The sequence below is a fragment of the Rattus rattus genome, chromosome 1 (genome assembly GCF_011064425.1).
Source record: "Rattus rattus isolate New Zealand chromosome 1, Rrattus_CSIRO_v1, whole genome shotgun sequence".
Taxonomy (NCBI): Eukaryota; Metazoa; Chordata; class Mammalia; order Rodentia; family Muridae; genus Rattus; species Rattus rattus.
Genome location: NC_046154.1, coordinates 171,922,321 through 171,943,033, shown reverse-complemented (window position 1 = coordinate 171,943,033; position 20,713 = coordinate 171,922,321). Strand labels below are relative to the sequence as shown.

At 42.7% G+C, this 20,713-nt stretch overlaps 1 protein-coding gene across 1 annotated transcript in view; it reads left to right on the top strand.

Annotated features, from left to right (window-relative positions):
• The window catches only part of Cfap54 (cilia and flagella associated protein 54), a 276,477-nt gene that overhangs the window by 198,211 nt on the left and 57,553 nt on the right, over positions 1–20,713 (top strand). Inside the window, exons 60-61 of the mRNA XM_032911469.1 lie at positions 868–966; positions 2,350–2,491. Coding sequence (XP_032767360.1) covers positions 868–966; positions 2,350–2,491 — 241 coding nt within the window. The remainder of the gene's footprint in view (positions 1–867; positions 967–2,349; positions 2,492–20,713) is intronic.

Below are 20,713 nucleotides of genomic sequence, written 5' to 3'. Positions count from 1 at the left end.
TTTTACAGTATAGCCCTGGCTGTCCAGGAATTTGCTCCGTAGATCCACCTTCCTCTGCCTCCACTGAGGTTAAAGGTGTGTACAGCCACGCCTAGTCTAGTTACTTAAAATCCGAGTTAAAATTTATTTACTTCGGTTATCATTAAAAATATAAGTTACTATGTTTTCTGTGTTCATTTTTTGTAGTATTAAACTTGTGTTTAAAAATTGAATATATATGTGTATATGTGAATGTGTGTGGATTTATACATGTAGGTAAAGATATGTACTCAAGGTAAAAACTGTGTCTGTTTGTGGTTTATTTTCCATTATTTTATGAAGTTAGAAAATCTCTTTAGTTTTTTTCGTAACAAAATCCAATATCTAAAGCCACTGAGTCACTGAGGAGTCTTGAGTTTGGGGCTGGCAGGGCTCTGAGACCCATGTCAAACCAACAGAAAAGAGGAACAAATTTGGGTATTTTCATTCCTGTTTTTTTTTTTTTTGCCCCCAATATATTTAGTCTAAATAACCCCTATTAAAATGGAATTTGACATCACTTGAAAAGATATTTTTATTAACTTAATACATAAGTAATATAAACTCAGTATAGAAAATTAGGGAAAATATAATCACTCTTAAGATGGTGTAATTTCAGCTTGTATGTACAGAAATATGTGTATGCTTTTAAAATGTAGGATCATATGTGCACTCAACTTGTAGCATAGCTTTCTTTCTGATATATTTTAAATATCTTTCATGGTAAGAATATATTATACTTCTTGAAGGCTGCATACTATTCCACCAGCATGTCATCTGGGGACATGAGGTTTGTCAAGAAGCACTGAGATAGTCTTCATCCTAAATGATTTCTATTTACTATTTTAGCCTCCTCCCAGAAAGCTTAGTTCTTTTAAAGAACCAGTAGCCACTCAAGTTGAGATGTACAGCTCACTGGCCTGGATCGCAATACGAGCTGCTGCACAGGTTAGAGTGTGTATGTGGACCCTCCTGTTGCCTGTGTCCTCCATTGTTGACTCTCAATGTTGTCTGTGTCCTCCATTGTGGATCCTCCCTGTTGTTTTCTTCACTGTGGACCCTCCCTGTTGTCTTGTGTCCTCCATTGTTGACCCTCCCTGTTTCCTCCATTGTGGATCCTCCCTGTTGTCTTGTCTTCCATTGTGGACCCTCCCTGTTGTCTTGTCTTCCATTGTGGATCCTCCCTGTTGTTTCCTCCATTGTGGACCCTCCCTGTTTTCTGACCTGTGTTTTTCATCTATCAGCTGCCCTAGAAGTACAATGAATCTGCTTGAAAGAAAGGAGAAGTTACACTTGGGGAGGGAGACTGTTTGGAGACTTTAGAAATAGTCTCTACACCTGTGTTGCATTCATAATCACTAGTAACCAGACACAACCCTTTCCGTTTTCCCTTAATGAAATGTTGGATGTACATGTGTACCCGTTCGACATTTTGGCAACTGCATGTTAATAGCTGGGTGTTGTAGCTTATTTAAAGTGACTTATACATTAATTAAATTGTCAAAGCTAACCAATTGGCTTGCCTGTGATGCATATTCCACATGTCAGGGAAGACATTATTTTTTCATACTGTGATTTTTATTTTTCTTCCTATGTATCTTAGTTAAGAGTTCTATTGCTGTGAAGAGACACTATGACCACTGCGAGTCTTAAAAAGAGAAACATTTAATTGGGGCTGGCTTATGGTTTATTCCATTACTGTTATGGTGGGAAGCATGATGATGTGCAGTAGACATGGGGCTGGAGAAGGAGCAGAATCTACATCCAGATCATCAGGCAGCAAGAAGCGACTGAGCCACTAGGCTTGACTTGATCTTCTGAGACCTAGTGACACACATCCTTCAACAAAGCCACACCTACTCTAGCAAGTCTACACCTCCTAATAGTGCCATCCCCTCACAATGTATATCCAATATTATTTTGTGAATTCACATGTTCATATTTATCATCTCTGTACTGCGCTGCTGTAACAGAACAGTCCACACTGGGCAGTTCATGTCAAACCTGGATCTACTGACTCACTGTTGTTGAGACTGGTAGGTCTAGCACCTGGGGAGAGCATTCTAGTTCTATAATTGCGAGGCAGAAGGTGGCAGGGCAAAGACAAAACTAAAATGGGAAGCCAGCTTCTCCTGTTAGAAGGAGCTTATTTGGTGACCCCATGCTCAGGGCTAAGCTCTCTTGACCTAATCATCTCTCTAAATAAGCCCCCCCAACCCCCCACCCCCCATTGTGGTGCTACACTCCCGGCTCATGAACTAGGAGGCCGGCACAGTCAAACCATAGCCTTTACTACCACGTGACATATGCATCCTAATGTGTTCATTCTAGGTCAGTGAATCTGTGCTGGCGATCAACCTCCTGATAGGAAAGAAGAGCACCAGGACCGACAAAGTCAATAACATAACATTGCCAAACATTCCAGAGTTTGCCGCCGCGGACCTTCTGTCTTCATATACAGATTATTTACTCGGTATGTTTGAATGCCTACAGAACTTACCAGAATCTTCTCAGTGTACCATGTAAGCCGAGTTTGGAAAGCTTAACTGTTGTGATTTGTTGGCCTTTTGCTTAAAGGAGATAAATGGGGAATTTCCAGAGTCCTGTCTAAGGCCAGTTGCCACAATAGAGTGTGCTTAGCTCCATACCTGAGTGTACCGTTCCTTACTCAACTGGCTGCTGCATACCAGAGCCCTGGGGATATGACCTCATAGTGTTTATCTTAATATATTCACAGGTCAGTCAGTGTCTTCAGGGAACGTTTCTAGTTTGAGGAAGTTTCTTTGATCCTCCCCTCTAAAACATTCCCTGATGAACACTCTCCCGGGACTCTTTAGATTTATCAGCATTTTTATGTTTGCGTGTGTGTGTGCTGTCCATCCATCAGTTGCACGGTGGCAGAGCCTGCGCTGTTTTCTTTCATCCCCAATAGAGCACCCCATCGCTTGCGTATGCCTGCCCTTCAGTCCCTTAAGTGAACTGATGAATGCTAGGTGGATAGAGTTTAAGTTTGACCTTACTACTCTTTTATTTTAAAATGATTTTACTTACTTGTGGTTGATTCTCTTGTTAGTGAACTATAATACGACTCTCTCAGATGAGCAGTGCATTTAGCCTTCATTTATGTGTTTGTTCATCCATTTGTCATAAATATTTATTGACTGCTTCTCGTGTACTAAGCACTTATAGGGTGCCTTGAAGCAAGGGGGCGCTGATCAGGAAGACTGATCTCTCTGTTTTGTTTGTTTTTTTGGGTTTTGGTGTGAGCTGAACATTGAGCCAAAGGAGTTGAAAATCCCCACCCCCACCCCTAAGTCCAGTTAGTTGACTGTGGCGCCTTCTTACAACCTTGGGGCTCAGCTTCCTCTGCTGAAGGGCCACCCCTCAGTGATGGTCTCATGTTCCACATCCGTCTCTCCAAGTACCTTCCGGATGATTCAGTGGCCAAAACTATTCCCTGTGCCACAGAGCTTCGGCAGAGGTCAAACAATTAGATAGCCTTCTTATACCAAGGCTTTATTCTTAAATCTTTAATAATTGCCTTTGTGCCTGATAGACTTTGACTACCTCGGGCTTCTGGGTCATGACCCACACCTCTATCTTAGTGCTCCCTTCTCCTTGGTGTCTTAAAGATGAGTTCACCTGAGACAATGCCTCTGGCCCTGCATAGAACGTTCTAGAAACCTGGAACTGGTCACATTTCCCATGCTTCCAGCATGGCTACCCATCCTATCAGGTCATCATTAATTCTGCATAAGGTGTCTACTCTATTCTAGTCCTTCAATTTTCAGGGATAACAAGGTTCATCTGAGACACACTGAGCATCACTCACTGACTTACACCTAACATCTTCCCTCTTCCCCTGTTGCTCTGCCTCAGGCCTCAGATGGGATTGACAAATGCTCTGTGAGCATCTGCTATAGGCTCCAATCTATAGAGCTCATGGTTACCCGTAGCATGTTCTGTTCACAGAAGATGCTAGGGTAAGAACCAGTGGTCAGATCATGCAGGCTTGCTGAAGGCCTATGCCACCAACTGATCCCGCTAGTCATAGCAGTGTTTAGTATGAGGGAGGCAGGGACAAGGGGTGAGAGGCCTGTGAATGTCTGTAGGATAGTAATCCACACTATCACTCAGCAAGTAAATTCAGTGCCTAGAGCAGCAGCTCTCAACCCGTGGGTCTCGAGCACTCAGGGGAGGGGAGGCATGCATATTGGATATCCTGTATATCAGATTTTTATATTACAGTTCATGACAGTAGCAAGATTACAGTGATGAAATAATAATGGAATAACTTTATGGTTGGGGGGGGGTCACCAAGACATGAGAAACTGTATTAAAGGGTCACAGCATTAGGAAGGTTGAGAACCACTGGTTTACCCAAGAACCGTAAGCATCTGTATGATAAGACAGGAAAAGCTGTTGCTACGATCAACTACTGATATCAGCCATGAGTATACTTTGGAGGATGGTATCCCCTAAACGGATTGATGTCAGTCAGTCCGGGTGAGCCATTTTGTCTTAGCTTAATGCTAGAACTGAGCTTTCTGTTCTGTGTGGTCAGCTTTCTTAGTTCACAATCCAGCTTCTTCAGTTCCTATGTTAGACCATCAACCCTTCTGTACTATTTTAACTATGAAATTGCTCAGTTGTAAAGTCAAATCTGGTTTTCATTTTACCTTGCATAAAGAATATTAATCTTGCCCTCCAGTCTCTTCCTGGCAGGCTGATAATTAATGCATCCTGATGACTCTGCTCGCTTCAGTATTTGGGTTAGAAGGAAGTTCTGAATTCCCACCTGATTTCCACAAATACACAGATGGCCATGAAGTTCATATTAAAATGACTTGCTAAAGGGAAAAAATTGCTCAACAACAACAAATAAAACTTGTTTGATTTCCTACTCATTAGCATAAATTAGCATCCAGAAGAAAAACCTCACTAATCTAGATTTAAATAATATTAGTATTCATCCACACATGAGTTGATGAGCAACATTCATCGTTTTGTGTACACAGCACAGTACCAGATAGTTCTTTGCCTCTCTCCCTTCTTTCCCACTCCTTTGCTGTGCTATTGATGGAATGCAGAGCCTTAAGCTTGCTAAGTATGTATTTCAACACTGAGCAATATCCCAAGTCCAACACCAGATGCCTATGTCCATCAGAAAGGAGTCATGGAACAAACACAGCAGGGAGGTGACTTCTCTTCCATGAGCTCCTGACCACGGGCTGTTCAATTGGCATACACATTGAAAAAATACAAATCCATATTTTAGAAAACCATATCACTGGAATCAGGATTAATGTGCCGGAAGTTAAATGGATCTCTTCTTGTGGAAAGTTGGGGACAACTGGGGTGGCCTAAGAGTTCGCTGGGAGCATTGTTTTCTCTGGGGAATAGTGAATTAAAGGACAGATAAAAATCAGTACCAGATGGAAGGGGAAGCCAATATTCTAGACAAAGCGATTCAAGACCTGAATTGTAATAACAAAAACAGCCACCCATGGAAGATGGACTCTAGAATCCTTGACAGAATCCTTAGAGAAATCATAGGCATTCATAGGACATTATAAATTTCCAGGAGAATGCTTGGTTTCACTTGCTGAATATTCTGTGCATTGTCTTGCAGACCCCCAAATGATGGCCCTTGCAAGGTTGGGACCATGTTTAGATTCAGCATGAAAACACTTATCAACTGCCAACGTTGCAACTATGTTCAAATATACACCGTTTTCTAGCCTTGACTTTTCTTGTGGCCTTAATGTTAATTCAGAGAGGATAAAAAAGTTAAATCCTGTAAGACACTTTAAATTAAAAGTACCACTTTGGATTAATGGTTCCAGATGCAACCTCTTGCAGCTAAATACGCATGAGATACAGAAAGCTGCAAATGCAGGCCATTCCATCAAGACCACAGAGACCTACGGAGCAGAGCTGAGAATACTCTTGATGCTTTAGTATGTGCTTTGCCTTGTGAGAATCAGCTTGTCTTCCAGCCTGAAGAAACAGGACTTGTTCTTCCTTCCTCTAGGTTCAAGATCGACTCCATTTCTCTACAGCGATCTCATTCTCTTATTTCTCCAAGGCACAATCAGTAGCAGGAAAATGGAATGATGACTTTTGTACTCAAATCCCAAACAGCTACATCATTTACCTATGGGACAGACAAAAGTCTACCTGTGCTAAAATAGTGGAGGCATGTGTATGTGTGTGTGTGTGTGTGTGTGTGTGTGTGTCCATCTGTACGTCTGTCTGTCCATCCATCCATCCATCCATCCATCCACCCACCCATTTATGTGCTTTATGACTTGAGAATCATAGAAGCAATTACCGCGGCTTGATGAGATCCGGTTGCAGTGAAGTAGAGGTGTCCTGGCCCAGTGTCTACAAAGATTCAGAGATTTTACTGAAGAAATATCTCATTGATCTAAAATCTGAGAAGGGGGCTGAAGAGATTGGTTTACAAGTGTGAGTCCCAGCGAGTGGATCCACAATACCCACATAAACACTGGGTGCCTATGGTGCCCCACTTGTAATCCCAGCACGTTGGAAGTAATGATAGGATCTTTAGGTAAAGCAAGCTACCCTGACTAGCCAAATCCGCAAGCTCTGAGTTCAACAAGAAACTCTGTCTCAGCAAATGAAATGGCCAGTGACCGAGGAAGATGTCCAACATTGGCCTTTGTCTTTCACACATGGGTACTCAGATGTACCCCTGTGAGCATCCGTATGTGCATGCTCACCAAACATACATACACATGTGAAAACATGCTAAGAAGAGACAGCACCATGGATACTAGTCAACTGTCAACACTGCCAGTCTTTAAGGCAATAATTATTATACTAGATGGAGTCACATGGAAAACAGGAGGCAAGATGACACATGGAAGACAGCAGCAGATGCCATCTTCCTGAAGATAGGCAGGAAGATGTGCCTATCAGAGACTCAAAGAAAACAGTCAAGGGCCTTTAGTAGGGCCCCCACAACCAAGGGCTGACAATGACACAAATCCTGAAGACTGGGCTACCAGCTGATAGCATCTAGGAAAAATCTAGGAAGAGGGCATCAATAATTTCTTTAGAAATGAGGCAAGACACTGAAGAAACGAAGCTTAGCCATCTGCTTCTATTTGCCCAGTCCCTTGTCCGTCCAGCTCGGTAGGCGGTATTGTTAAGCAGCATGTGAGACCTGAGAAGAAGACCTTCCATAGGACAGCACAGCTGGAGACTCAGAGTCCGTCTGTCGAAGGGATTTAAGGGATTTGAAAGCTCCTTCTGTCCATTCTAAAGTCAAGCATAGAGCAATTCTGCAAAGTGAACAGGGTTTGTTTTAACCTGGAGATTGTGTGTGTGTGTGTGTGTGTGTGTGTGTCTATATATATGTATATATATATATAGCTACCTATTCATGGATCTGGGTGGAAGAGCCTCAGAGGAGAGGGAAGACAGCCAATAGCAGGGAGTTGGAGTTCATGGTAGGCTAGACCTTGAGTTGGGGTCTAGAGACATCCAGAAGGAATCAGGACCTCGCTCTGGCTATAAGGTTGGAACTCACACCAAGTAAATGGCTTGGAGAACTTAGTGCAGAGGAAGACTGAGAGCTCTGGCTGCAGCCCATGGCAACAGTTGCAAAGGGAAGTTCTCCAGTGCAGGCCACGAGGCCGTCTTCCCCTCTCCTCCCTAGACCTCCTGAAGGCAGTTTTAGAGCACACGCCATCTCAACAGTTTCTAACGTGGATCATAAAGAGGGAAAAAAGGTCACCTTTCGGGTAGAAAAAAGATTTTGTACAATGAACAAAATTTATCTAGTCTTAAATTTCCTTTTGTGACATTGAAGGCCATAACTTTAGTCATATATGTAAAGAATCTTTTCTTTTAATTAAACATTTTGATAATATTTTTTTCTCAGTAGAGAAGGACTCAAGGATATGGGGATAAACTTGGCATCTGTCTTCCTTTTGACGTAATTGCTAGTTTTCCTCAGAAGCAGTCACTGCTGACCATGTATCAGCCACTGTTCCTGCCCTAACACAGGCTTCGTAGGACAAGATTTTATCATGAATGCTGGAAATCAGATATCCAAAATGAGCATCTGTCTCCCGGTTCATGCCAGGGAGACTGCTACCCTCGGGAGCCCCAAGGGGGTGTCTCTGCTAGAGGCCATCCACGTTCCTTGGCATCTGTGCTCTTCCTCCATCTTCCAAGCCAGCATCTCTAGACCACCCTGACATCATTTCTCATTCTTCTGCCTCGTGTTTCCATCTGCCTGGAGCCTACAGTGATATGGGGCCATCTAGATAACCCAGGGTATTCTTCCTGTCTCCAGAAGAGTTGGAGAGAGCCCTAATTTGATCTGACAAAGATAGCTCTCCTTTGCCACACAGCTCCACGTATTGGCAGTTCTGAACATGGAGATGAGAGGGTCTCATCTGTCCGGTGCACTCGGCTTCCCATGTTGCCCACCAGGGATACTGCACACCTATTAACCGCTGCTTTTAGTGCAGCAGTCAGAACCCCTGGCTCATTCAAACAGGAGAAACTTGTTTGGGGTTTATAACGATGCCATTGGGAGCAGGAAGCTAAAGAAACAAGCAAGGAGCTAAATGCCTAGAAATGAATAGGCCACCATGAGAGCCATTTTGTTTATTTTATGGAGAAAGCTGTAGAACTGGGAGTTTGCCTGCAACATTGGATTTTTCTGGCTTCACTGTGGGACACACAGCAGCTCTGCTGGAGTTCATACCTGCTCTAGAGGCCTTTAATCTTTTCTCCGCCATTGCTTTCCCCAGCTCTGGAATTCCTTAAATTCATGCCACCTGAAAACATAATATTTATCTGCATAATTTCCTCGGCATATGAAGTCATATTCAGAGACTGGCCAAGCAGACTTGGAGATGAGACGTCGTCATATGAGCCAGCCTGGCATAGGCACAGATTCATTGACGTGGTTTTTCTCCAAGAGTATGTGTAATGTTTGTAAAAATAATTTATCACTACTCATATATGAAATTCTCAAAACCCCCCTTTTAATTTAAATTTGAAAAGCAAAAACGAAGAGTGTTTACGAGAGAGACAATATCTACTATTTGCTTTTCTGGTAAGGTGTTGCTGCATAACCACCTCAAACCTCAGAGACCTAAAAAATAGAATAATAAAGTATTTTATAAAATAAAGCAGATAATTTATCAGTTATTTAACCTTTTTTTTCTCAATAAGACTTCTGTCACATGAAAAAAATAACTTCTACAAAGCGGAAAAGTAATTACTATTTTCTTTGATGACGTCTGGATTTGTAAAAAGGGTCTCCTTACTTCAGATTCTTCCGGTGACTTGTGAAATTCTAGTTGGCCCATGCAAAGTGAGTCATGTGATCTCACACGTAGCTTTACCCGACCGCAGCTCTGCCTCGGGACTTCTCCTCTGTTCCGTGGGCTGTATATATTCTGTAGCATAATGTGCTCATAATATTTAATAGGTGCTAGAGTGAGCCACAAACTCTTATTCTTTCAGTTCAGAATTGTCTTTTATGGCTTAAAATACCTCCAGATGCAAGTTGTATAATTTTCTAAAAAGTCTTATATTTTTCTTGGAGTTGAATTACCTTTAGATAATAACTTCACAATAATTTGTAGTTTTATCCTAATTATTTTACAAGGAACAATATAGATCCTTTCTACTTCTTGACTCCAAACCTTCCTGATGTGAACATTTTAACAGTGTTCAAATATTTTACTGACTGTTGTTGTAATTTCCCTCCCTCCCTCCCTCCCTCCCTCCCTCCCTCCCTTCCTTCCTTCCTTCCTTCCCTCCTTCCTTCCCTCCTTCCTTCCGGCAGGGTCTCATATAACCTAAGCTTTGCATTCACTATATAGCCAATGGTGATCTTGAACTTCTGACCTGCCTCTTCCTCACAAATGCAGGGATTTCAGTAGTGAGCCACCATGTCTAGGCTTTCTGCAGTTTGGGGGATGGAAACCAGGGCCACTCACATGCCAGCTAAGCACCCCAGCAGCTGAGCCACACCTCCGGCCCCATTTTATTTCTCTAGGTTAGCGTCACTGTACTTAACGATTACACACTTTCTGTCACTCGATCATTTACCGAAAGGTCAGAGTTGGTCTCCATCTTCATTACACTGCTGAGCAGTGAGCTTCTCGGGCTTTTGTTTCTAGTTGCAGCCACTGTGGCAGATGCATGTAGTGGCCCGCGGAGAACACTTTCCTTAGGGACACTGGCGTTTTCATTGTATACAGTTTTCATGCATCCCTTTTGTCTCTTTAACTACTTAAGCATATAAAAACTGGTCTTCACTCCCCAGTTACACAGAAACATGGAGCAGATTTGGTCCCCGGCCTTAATTTAACACCCTCCCGATGGGATAAACATCACCTACAGTTGTGATGCTTCTGCTTCGCCTCTTACAGTTTTAGGCTTTGTTTTCATATTGCAGACAGCGTGTTGCTAGGCAAGAACTTAACCATTGTGCTTTTACAGTGGGGATGTTTTCCTTTGTTTTAAACATGCAGAAGCCTTTGGTGCAGAGTATCTCTGTACCCTGATGCTCTTTGCAAATACATCATCCCCAGTAATACTCTGAAGGTCCTGCTTCTGTATTACTTTAGCACCAGAATTTACTTTGTCTAGACGCTAAGATCATACACAGTGCTTTCTTTTGTTCTGCATTTTCCTATTACGTATCTAATTATCGTTTTATTTTTAAACCTATTTTAGTTTGGTTTCTATGCCGTGGTAAGCACCATGACCAAAAGTTTTATTTGGCTTACATATCCTTATCACACTTGAGACTGGGGTCTGGAGGCAGGAGCTGAGGCCGAACATGGATGTGCTTCTTGGCTTATTCCCTACGGCTTGCTCAATCCACATTTTTCTGTATTACCCCCGGATCACCTGCCCCAGATCTCCTGGCACCACTCGCACTTGGCTGGGCCCTCCCACATCAATTATTAATAAAGAAAATGCCTTACAGACTGATTGAGGTACTTGTTTTCAGTGGAAGTCCCCTCCTTCCAGGTGACCTGAGCTTTTGTCCAGTTGACAACGAACTAAACAGCACGCAACCTTTCTAAATGATCTTAATTTGAATATGCCTTTGAGGTGGAATATGAAGTTGAGACTTCCTTTTTATATAATCTGTGTTAGTTTTAGTATACAAAGAATGTTGGATTTCTTAAAACCACTTAACAGCATATAAATATGCTGTTATACATATTCACATATATAACATATATATGTAAAATGTGCATATAATAGAGAAGAAGCCCACCCCGAGTGGAGGCCCAGGGTCCAGAGGCTGGATAGTCCAAAGACCTAGGATACAGCCAAAAACAACTGCCAAAAACCCAAAAATAACAAAAAGAACCAAGCAAGCAAGCAAACAAACAAACAAACAACAACAACAATAAAACCAAAAACCAAAACCAAAAACAAGTCAATGAAATAATCCCTAATGATATCCTGCCATAATAGACTGTTTGCCTAGCCCAGTGGTCATCAGAGAGGCTTCATCTAGAATCTGATGGAAACAGATGCAGAGACCCACAGCCTAACATTAGGTGGAGCTCGGGGAATCCTGTGGAAGAGGGCGAGGGAGGATTGTAGGAGCCAGAGGCATCAAGAACACCACAAGAAAACCCACAGAATTGGCCAACCTGGGCTCTCATTTGGGCTCACAGAGACTGAACCGGCAGCCAGGAAGCCTGACCTAGGCCCTCTGCACATATGTTACAGTTGTGTAGCTTGGTCTTCCTGTGGGACTCTGAACAGTGGGGGCAGGGGGCTGACTCTGACTCTGTTGCCTGCTTTTGGGACCTTTTCCCTCCTACTGAGTTGCCTTGTCTTAGCCTCAGTAAGAGAGGAGGTGCCTAGTCTTACTGCAACTTGATATGCCATGGTTGGTTGATCCATGGGAGGCCTGCTCTTCTCTGAAGAAAAACAGAGTAAGAGTGGATGGGGAGGAGGTGAAGAGGGGAGATTGAGGGGAGGACCGGGGAGGAGAGGAAGGAGGGGTGTAAAAAATAAGTAAGTAGATAGATAGATAGATAGGTAGGTAGGTAGGTAGGTAGATAGATAGATAGATAGATAGATAGATAGATAGATAGATAGATAGATAGGAAATTTAGGGGGAAAGTGGGACCTTACTATTAGTCAAATTCATATTTTAGGAAAAGTAATTATAAAAATACTCCTCATAAGTGATAAATACTAACAGGAAAGTAACCATCGACAGTGAAAAATTAAATTGTTACAAGTTTATTTTTATTCCACTCCAAGAAAATAAATTTGAAAAGCTCTATGAAATTTATAACCATCTGGAAAGATATAATTTCTTCAAAATTATCTTTATAAAGGTTAAAAAAAATTAGATCTATCGCTATGGAAGTAATAAAGCTATGTTAGAAATTAAAACTGGAAGTTAAAGTTGATTAATTTAAAAAGATGATTAATAAAGCTACCACAAGTTAGCAGAAATAACATACTGCAAATGTGTTTAATATCTGGTTTTCTAAAAATGAGCCGAACTCACTGACCTTCTTCTAAAGCCGATCTGCAGAAATGAAACAGAAATGAAATGTTTTCGTTGAAGTAAGTAAAGAAAATCTAGCCTCACACAGATATGTAGTTAGAAAACGTTGACTATTTAAAGGCCCTCTTCAAGTAATTATATTCTTCTTTGCATCCTAAACATTGCTAGTGAAGCGAGGTTTTGGGGGTGGGGAGTAAACGCTGGGGTATCTCTGAAACCCACATCACTGACATTTCCTTCCTCTGTTATAATGTATTGTCGGCCTACCCTGCCATCCTGTACGGACCTCTGCCTCATGCAGGGCTTCTAACACTACCTAGTATCTCACAGATATCTGCCCTTCACCTCCCGTGGGCTGAATTGTCCTTGTGATCCCTGTTGAAGGAATTGAGAGGAGATATAGAACATAGTAGGGAAGATAGGTAGAGCTAAGGGACACTCTAAGAGGAGAGTAGCCAGCAGCTGAAAGGACAATGACCAAATAGTGTCAGCCCACAGTTTCAGGTAGGATTTATTTATTTCTACAGCTTCTAGCACAGATAGCTTTCATGAGAGGACTTTCTGTTCAGGTGATTGACAGGTCCATTTGGATGAATGTCAGTGCTCATCACATGGAAGGAAGTGCTTTCTTGGGGGGTTTTCTTACCGATGTTTAAACTAGAGAGTGATGAATACAGTTGTTAATTCCCAGGATTTTGATGATCGCAGAAGATAAAAGCATAAGCAAAGAGCCTTTCAAAGAGGAGTTAACTGTGGGTCCTCAGGGTCCTCCCTGTAGGTTTCAATTAGTACCTAGGAAAAGAGTCTTCTGTTCTTTTTCTGGTGGATTTGGTTGTCTTTGGAACCACGTCTTTAATCATTCATTTATTTTTTATTTTATGTACATTGGTGTTTTGCCTGCATGTCTGTCTGTCTGTGGTTATCGGGTCCCCTGGAACTGGAGTTACAGTTGTTGAGTAGCTGTGTGGGTGCTGGGAATCCAACCAAGGCCCTCTGGAAGAGCATCCAGGGCTCTTAGCCACTGAGCCATCTCTCTTGGCCCTAGAATCATGACTTTGGAATGGTTGCATTGTTGGAATTTATTGAATCTAGAAAGCAAATTGGCTTGAAGCCTGGGCTCTGTCACCTGGGAACAAACTTGAATTTAGAAAATGGCACCATAAAGGAGACTACCATGCTTGGGCCAGGGCCAGCAGTGAGGACCTCTGTGGACCCTCAGGAGAGCTGCTGAGAACCGCCTCCTAGGGAAGATGAGTCTCCTGACCAAGCGTTCTAACAGGTAAAGTTAGGGTCTAATTGGCATGTTCCATATTCAGAGGATTGAAGTCTCCAAAAGAAAGATTGAAGATGGGATCTAATTCCTAGAGATCCAGTTATCAAGTATGTTGTGCCATTACTGTGGTAGTTTGTAGGGGATTGGTGTTAGTTTGAGCCCAGCCTTTGTTAATAGGCCTTTGCCCAGTAAAAGGTGAAGACAGTCAGGCACCACTAGAAAGGTTTAGTAAAGTGTAAATTACTCCACAGACAGCAGGAAGCTAGGGTGAAACACTAGGTGTTTCATCAGTGAAACTCACTGATGCCCGTACTATGACAAGGGTCATTTCTTGGCTCTGTTATTTGATTGGTAGGCCAGTGAATCACCTGAACAGGAAAACTGCCCCCAGGGAATCCATCCAGTTTAGGGACATTAAGAAATATTATAAAGCATACCTAAGAATGGAAGCCAACACAGCAGTGGCCCCCTTGACTGCTCTCCTCTCTCCTTTGCATGGGGATACGGCCTGCCCACCCTTTTGAGAGCGATCAACTTTACTTTGTAGAAAGCTCCAGCCATCTCTCATGTTATATTCTGTATGTCTCTGAATTCTTTCAACAGATAGAAGGTGCTGAGACTAGCGTGGGGTCCCCATGACAGCTTAAGCATTTGGAAAACTTTGGTTTTCAGAGGGTTAAGAACATCTGAATGCAGGCTGGAGAGACAGTTCAGTGGTTAAGATCACTAACTGCTCTTCCAGAGGTCCTGAGTTCAGTTCCCCAGCAACCACATGGTAGCTCACAACCATCTGTAAAGGGATCCCATGCACTCTTCTAGTGTGTGTCTGAAGACAGATGCAGTGTATTCATATAAATGAAAATAAGTAAATAAGTCTTAAAAAAAAAAAAGAACATTTGAATGCCAATCTATTTCCTTGGACAACAGCAAACACTGTAAACTTAAAACACCACCACCATGCCTTTCAAAAAAAAAAAAAAAAGAAAAAAAGAAAAGAAAAGAAAGAAAGGAAAAGAAAAAAAAAAAGAAAAAGAAAAAGAAAGAAAGAAATCTAGGTACTGAAAAATTCTTAGCAGTAGGTATAAACTTTCCAAAAGTCAAGATTTCTGTTTGAGGACTTGAATGAGGACCAAGTCCTGCCGATGGTTGGTTCCCTTGAAATTCAGATGTTTGCCCACCGACCTATGGCAGGAATCTCCTTATAGCCTGTCAGTTGTTATTTCAAGTCAAATGTGTTTCATGAGGTGGGTAAAGCACATTCAAGCTACAGCTCTAGAAGAGCCCTCCTCCCCTCCCCCTCCCGCACACAGTAGAGAGGCCTTGCATGCTCTTCACGTGTTGTTAACCAGAATATGAAAAAGTCGTGTAGAGTTAATAGCTTTAATGACTTTTACAGCTTTGTCAAGCCAGAAGGACTTAAACCAACATGGCATTTTAATTAATCTATTTGTTTTACATGAAGAACCCAAGGGCAGCTTGGCAGTATGGTGTCCCTGATTCCTAGCTTCCCGTTAAGGTGAAGCTCACCACTTCCTGGATGCCACCTCACTGCTAATGGTGGCATTCTCCATCACAGTGGTTAGGTTGAAATCGGAGTTCTTCAGCGCTCTTTGCTTCCCTGCTGACTTTGGCATAAAGGAAAATACTGTTGGAGGTTTTGGTGTTGGTATCGTTAGACAAACACAAGCAAACTCTCAGATGAACCGTATCGGTATATAGAAGCCATTTGTCATTTAAATGTGTAATTCTGCTGAGGGGTAGGAAGGGATTCTCTGTGCTTTCCGTTACGTTTTAAGCTGCTTTATTTGACCGTTTTACAAAGTCATGGTTGAGTTGACTGAACTCTCATCCAGGAGCAATAACTGCAGACGGGACTTGCAGATCTTTAACCCTTGGACCTCAGGATGGATGAGCATTGGATAAAGTCACTGAGACAAAGCTGCACGAGTGTCTAGGTTTGGGGTGCATGTCTCTGGCCAACTCTACAAACATAATGTTATGGTCAGGGGCCACCATAACATAAGGAACTCAATAAAGGGCCTCAGCACTAGGAAGGTTGAGAACCACTGATCCAGATGTTGCTCCACTGGCTCTCCATTTTTAAGTTGAAAAAGGTGTAACAGTTTTGGATTATCACACGATGTCTATATTTTAATTCCTTTTTCTTTTATACTGTGAATGGCAAAACTACTTGACTGGCCCCACACCCCTGCTCTCCATCATTAATGTCTCTCTGGGATTTCCTGCTCAGCGTCATGCTCTGCCTCCTGGTCTGTTCTTTCTATTTGATGGCATCTGCTCTGGGAATGACTGTCCGTTTTGCACTTTGAGATTCTCTCTCTTCCTTGATTTATTCCAAATTTAACTGGTACGGTTGTTACTTGTTTTCTGGTTGTTCTGCCTTCTAATTTCTAATATGAGTTTAGCCAGCTTTTGAATTCTGTTTAAATGCAATGAGGGCATTATTGAAGCTAGATTCTTTTATTCTGAGAGACTTGGTCCTTTGTGGATGTAATAGCACTGTTTATTGCCCATATGTAAACACTGAAGGCTATTGTGAGAGAGCCTGCCCTGAACATACTGTGTGATCTTTTGGAGATATATATATGAGATAAATGGATGGATGATAGATAGATAGATAGATAGATAGATAGATAGATAGATAGATAGATAGATAGATAAGGATATGGATATATAGAGGGATAGATTTATGTGCCAAGGAGTTGAATCACTGTCTCTGAGGGCATATGTGCATCTTTCCAAGTTCTCCAAGGCAGTTTAGTGAAAGTTATCTTGCCGATCATGCTGTACTCTGAATTGTATATTGGCTATTGCACACCCTTTAGAGGGACCCTCTTACATTCATTCGTATTTTTCCTTGGGGGTTTTCTCTCTGTTGTGGAGAGCTGCAGATGTTCTTTATATGTTTCAGATGGACATTTTGCTTTTTACACATACATAATCATCTTTTCCCATCCAGTTTTGACATTTTATTTTAATTAATTTTCAATTACTCAAAGCTTGTAATTCTATTATTGTGCAGTTTTTAAATCATTTTTTAAATCCTTTAAATGTTTTTTTACAGTTCAGACTTGATTCCCCTCCCAGTCCACCCTCTGACCGTTCCACATCCCATCTCTCCCCCCACCCCCATCTCTATGAGGATGTTCCCATTCCCTACTCCCCAACCACCAATCCCCCAACACCACAACCCCCACCCCATCAGATCTCCCCACTCCCTGGGGCCTCCAGTCTCTTGAGGGTTAGGGCATCATCTCTGACTGAACCCAGGCTCGGCAGTCCTCTGCTGTATGTGTTGGAGGCCTCATCTCAGTTGGTGTATGCTGCCTGGCTGGTGGTCCTGTGACTGAGAGATCTTTGGGATCCAGGTTAATTGAGACTATTGGTCCACCCTCCTCCTCAGCTTCTTCCAGCTTTCCTCTAATTCAATCACAGGGATCAGCAGCTTCTGTCCATTGGTTGGGTGTAAATATCTGCATCAGACTCTTTCAGCTGCTTGTTGGGTCTTTTGGAGGGCAATCATGATAGGTCCCTATTTGTGAACATTCCATAGCCTCAGTAATAATAATAGTAATCGTAATCGTAATAGTAATAGTAATAGTAATAGTAATAGTAATAGTAATAGTAATAGTGTCAGGCCTTGGGGCCTCCCCCTGAGCTGGATCCCAATTTGGCCCTGTCACTGGACTTCCTTTTCCTCAGGGTCTTCTCCATTTTTGTCCCTGCAGTTCTTTCAGACAGGAATAATTATGGGTCACAGTTTTGACTATGGGATGGCAACCTCATCCCTCACTTGATGCCCTGTCTTTCTGCTGGAGGTGGACTCTACAAGTTCCCTCTCCCCACTGTAGGGCATTTCATCTAAGGTGCTTCCCTCTAAGTCCTGAGAGTCTCTCACCTCCTAGGTCTCTGGTACGTTCTAGAGGGTCCCCCCACCTCCTACCTTCTTTCTGCCTGCCCCTTTTTAAAAAACAAGGTTTTTCTAGAGAGTTCAGGTCAGTCTTGACTTTTCAATCCTCCTGCCCCTGTGCTGGGAACATGGGTGTATGTCTTAATACACAGTGTTTTCTGTTGTGCTTTGTCCTCTTGATGGTCAATTGCATAAATATTTTCTTACATACAAAAAAAATCATAAAGACACCTTCCCATGTCCCTGTCTCTCTTTTATCATTCACCTTTAGATCCACATTTCACTCAGAGTCTACTTTTACGTTTGACTCTTGTGTGTGATGGGAAGAGTCAAGATTGACTTTGTTTATATGGCTATACATGAAACTCTAGCCACTTATTTAGGTATCCATGTTTCTTCACAACAGTAGAGGGTCACACACACTCATGTTCCCAGCACAGGGGCAAGAGTATTGAGAGTCCAAGACTGACTTGAACTGTAGAGCAAAATCCTGTCTTAAAAAAATGAAACAAAGCAACAACAAGAAAACTATGTTGCATACCAACCTAGTGCCTGTTTTAGTGGGATAAGAAAAGTGAGGAGAGAAGAAAGAGGAGAAATGGAAGGCAAGTGAATCAGTGGAAATATTTTAATATCAACCAATACACATTTGAGGTGGAGAAGGATGAGAGAATCAGAGGCAGCCATCACAGAAATCAATAGAAAACTATTTTTCAATGCTGAAGGGAGAAATGAGCCTTTAAGTTGAAAAGTTTTACCAGGAGCCATGCAGCACAAATAAAAAACAAAAAAATACAGAGCTGGGCCCCAAATGAAACTTTAAATTACCACAGGTAATGAGTTGATTGAAAAAGGTGCCTTCCAGAATGAGGTAGCACAGGCGGGTTAGAAGGAGTATGGATTTGATGAGCGTCAAATGGAACTCCATTCCAGTGACAGCAGACGGGAGGGCACCAGAGCCTCTGAGGCACTAAGGGGAAATAAGCTTGTACGTCACTGAATCCTAAGTCAAGTTTCAGAGCCCTTTAAGGACTCAAATGGCCTACAAGTTGGCAAACTGTTTTCAGGATGTTTCTTGACGGTGTGAACTGCCATGCAAGACTGCAAGTGAAGGGCAGGAGGGGGGGCCGGCTTCTCAGTGTTGCTCACTGTGCGGCCGCCTGCAGTGCTCCTGTGGAAAGTAGAATGGAAGGCTGGCAATGCAAGGACACGGCTAGGAAACACGAATGGACACAAGGCAGCAGATAGAACAATTAGGAAGGTAGAAAACACTAAGTATATGGTGGAGATGGTGGCACATGCCTCCACTCCCAGCAACCAGGCTGGCACAGACAGGTGGATTTCTGAGTTTGAAGGCAACCTGGTCTACAGAGTGAGTTATAAGATGGGCCAGGACTACACAGGGAAACCCTGTCTCACCCCTCTCTTCCCAAAAGGAATGGTGAAATAAAAATGTTCCTTCTCTTAGTAAGGAAAAAATATTAAAAGATTCATGGTTCAGTGAAATGATGGCATGATTTGGTGGCTGTTATAAATGAAAATAATCCATTTGATCTTCATACTAAATGATTTATTCTTTATGGGCTGCGGGATTGGGGCATTAAGTCTTCATGGAAGAAATTTGCTCTTATTGAATTGAGCATTCCTAATCCTAATTTAAGTTCTCCTCTTTTCCTCTCCCTCCTCCCCTTCCTTCTTCTGCATCTTCGCACTCTTCCTCCTTTTCCTTCTGAGACGGGACATTATATAACCAAGGATGACTTTGAATTCTTGACACTTCTGCCTCCACCCTCCAGGTGCAGGAGTCATGGGTGGACCAAAGCACTCAGCAATATTCATTGATTTTCATCTTAGACATAAAATGAACAAAGGTTTGTATACAGACAAGAGTGTAAAAAAATGTTTATTCTGACAAGAGATTTTAGAAAAAGCTGCTGTTATTACAGAGTAAGATGATATCACAAATTAATAAGGGCTTTTAGAACATTTTAGGGCGGGGACCAGACATGGGAGGACCAGACATGGGAGGGCCAGACTGACATTGGGAGGGGTGGGAGGACCAGACATGGGAGGACCAGACATGGGAAGACCAGACATGGGAGGGCCAGACATGGGAGGGCCAGACATCAGACATGGGAGGACCATTGGGAGGACCAGACATGGGAGGGCCAGGCGTGGGGAGGGCGTGGGGAGGGCCAGACATGGGAGGACCAGACATGGGAGGGCCAGACATGGGAGGGCCAGACATGGGAGGGCCAGGGTGGGAGGACCAGGCGTGGGAGGACCAGACATGGGAGGGCCAGACATGGGAGGACCAGGCGTGGGAGGGCCAGACATGGGAGGACCAGACAGGGAGGCCAGACATAGGAGGGCCAGACATAGGAGGGCCAGACATAGGAGGGCCAGACATAGGATGGCCAGACATAGGAGGGCGATGTGGCTGTGTACCCATTACAATTCAAAGGATGGGAGAGTGGCCTCTGAGTTAATGTCACAGAAAGCTTATCAACCCATTCTTGAATACTGACAATTTAGGGAAAGTACTATAAGAAAATTATCTTCAGAGCTGGAACTAACCCCTAAAAGAAGTAAAGTACAAATGGTTGAGAATACTTGCTTCTGGGGAGAGGAAGTGTTATTTTTGATCACAGACATGTATGAGTAGTGAAAACAAGCAGCCCGTTGAAAGATACATGATGTCAAATTGGATCACTTCCAGGAATGCAAATGCACCTCAAACTTACAAAATCTATTAAAGCCAATCACCACATCAGTAGATGAAAATAATCAGCATCTCAAACAGGCACAAAAAATTCAATGAAATTAAACAGTCATCCATGACTCCAAAACTGAGGTAAAGGAAATTTCTTTCCTTTAAAAAGGTTCTAAGGGGTTGGAGACAGGGCCCAGCAGTTGAGCACGTGCACTGCTCCTGTAGGAGACC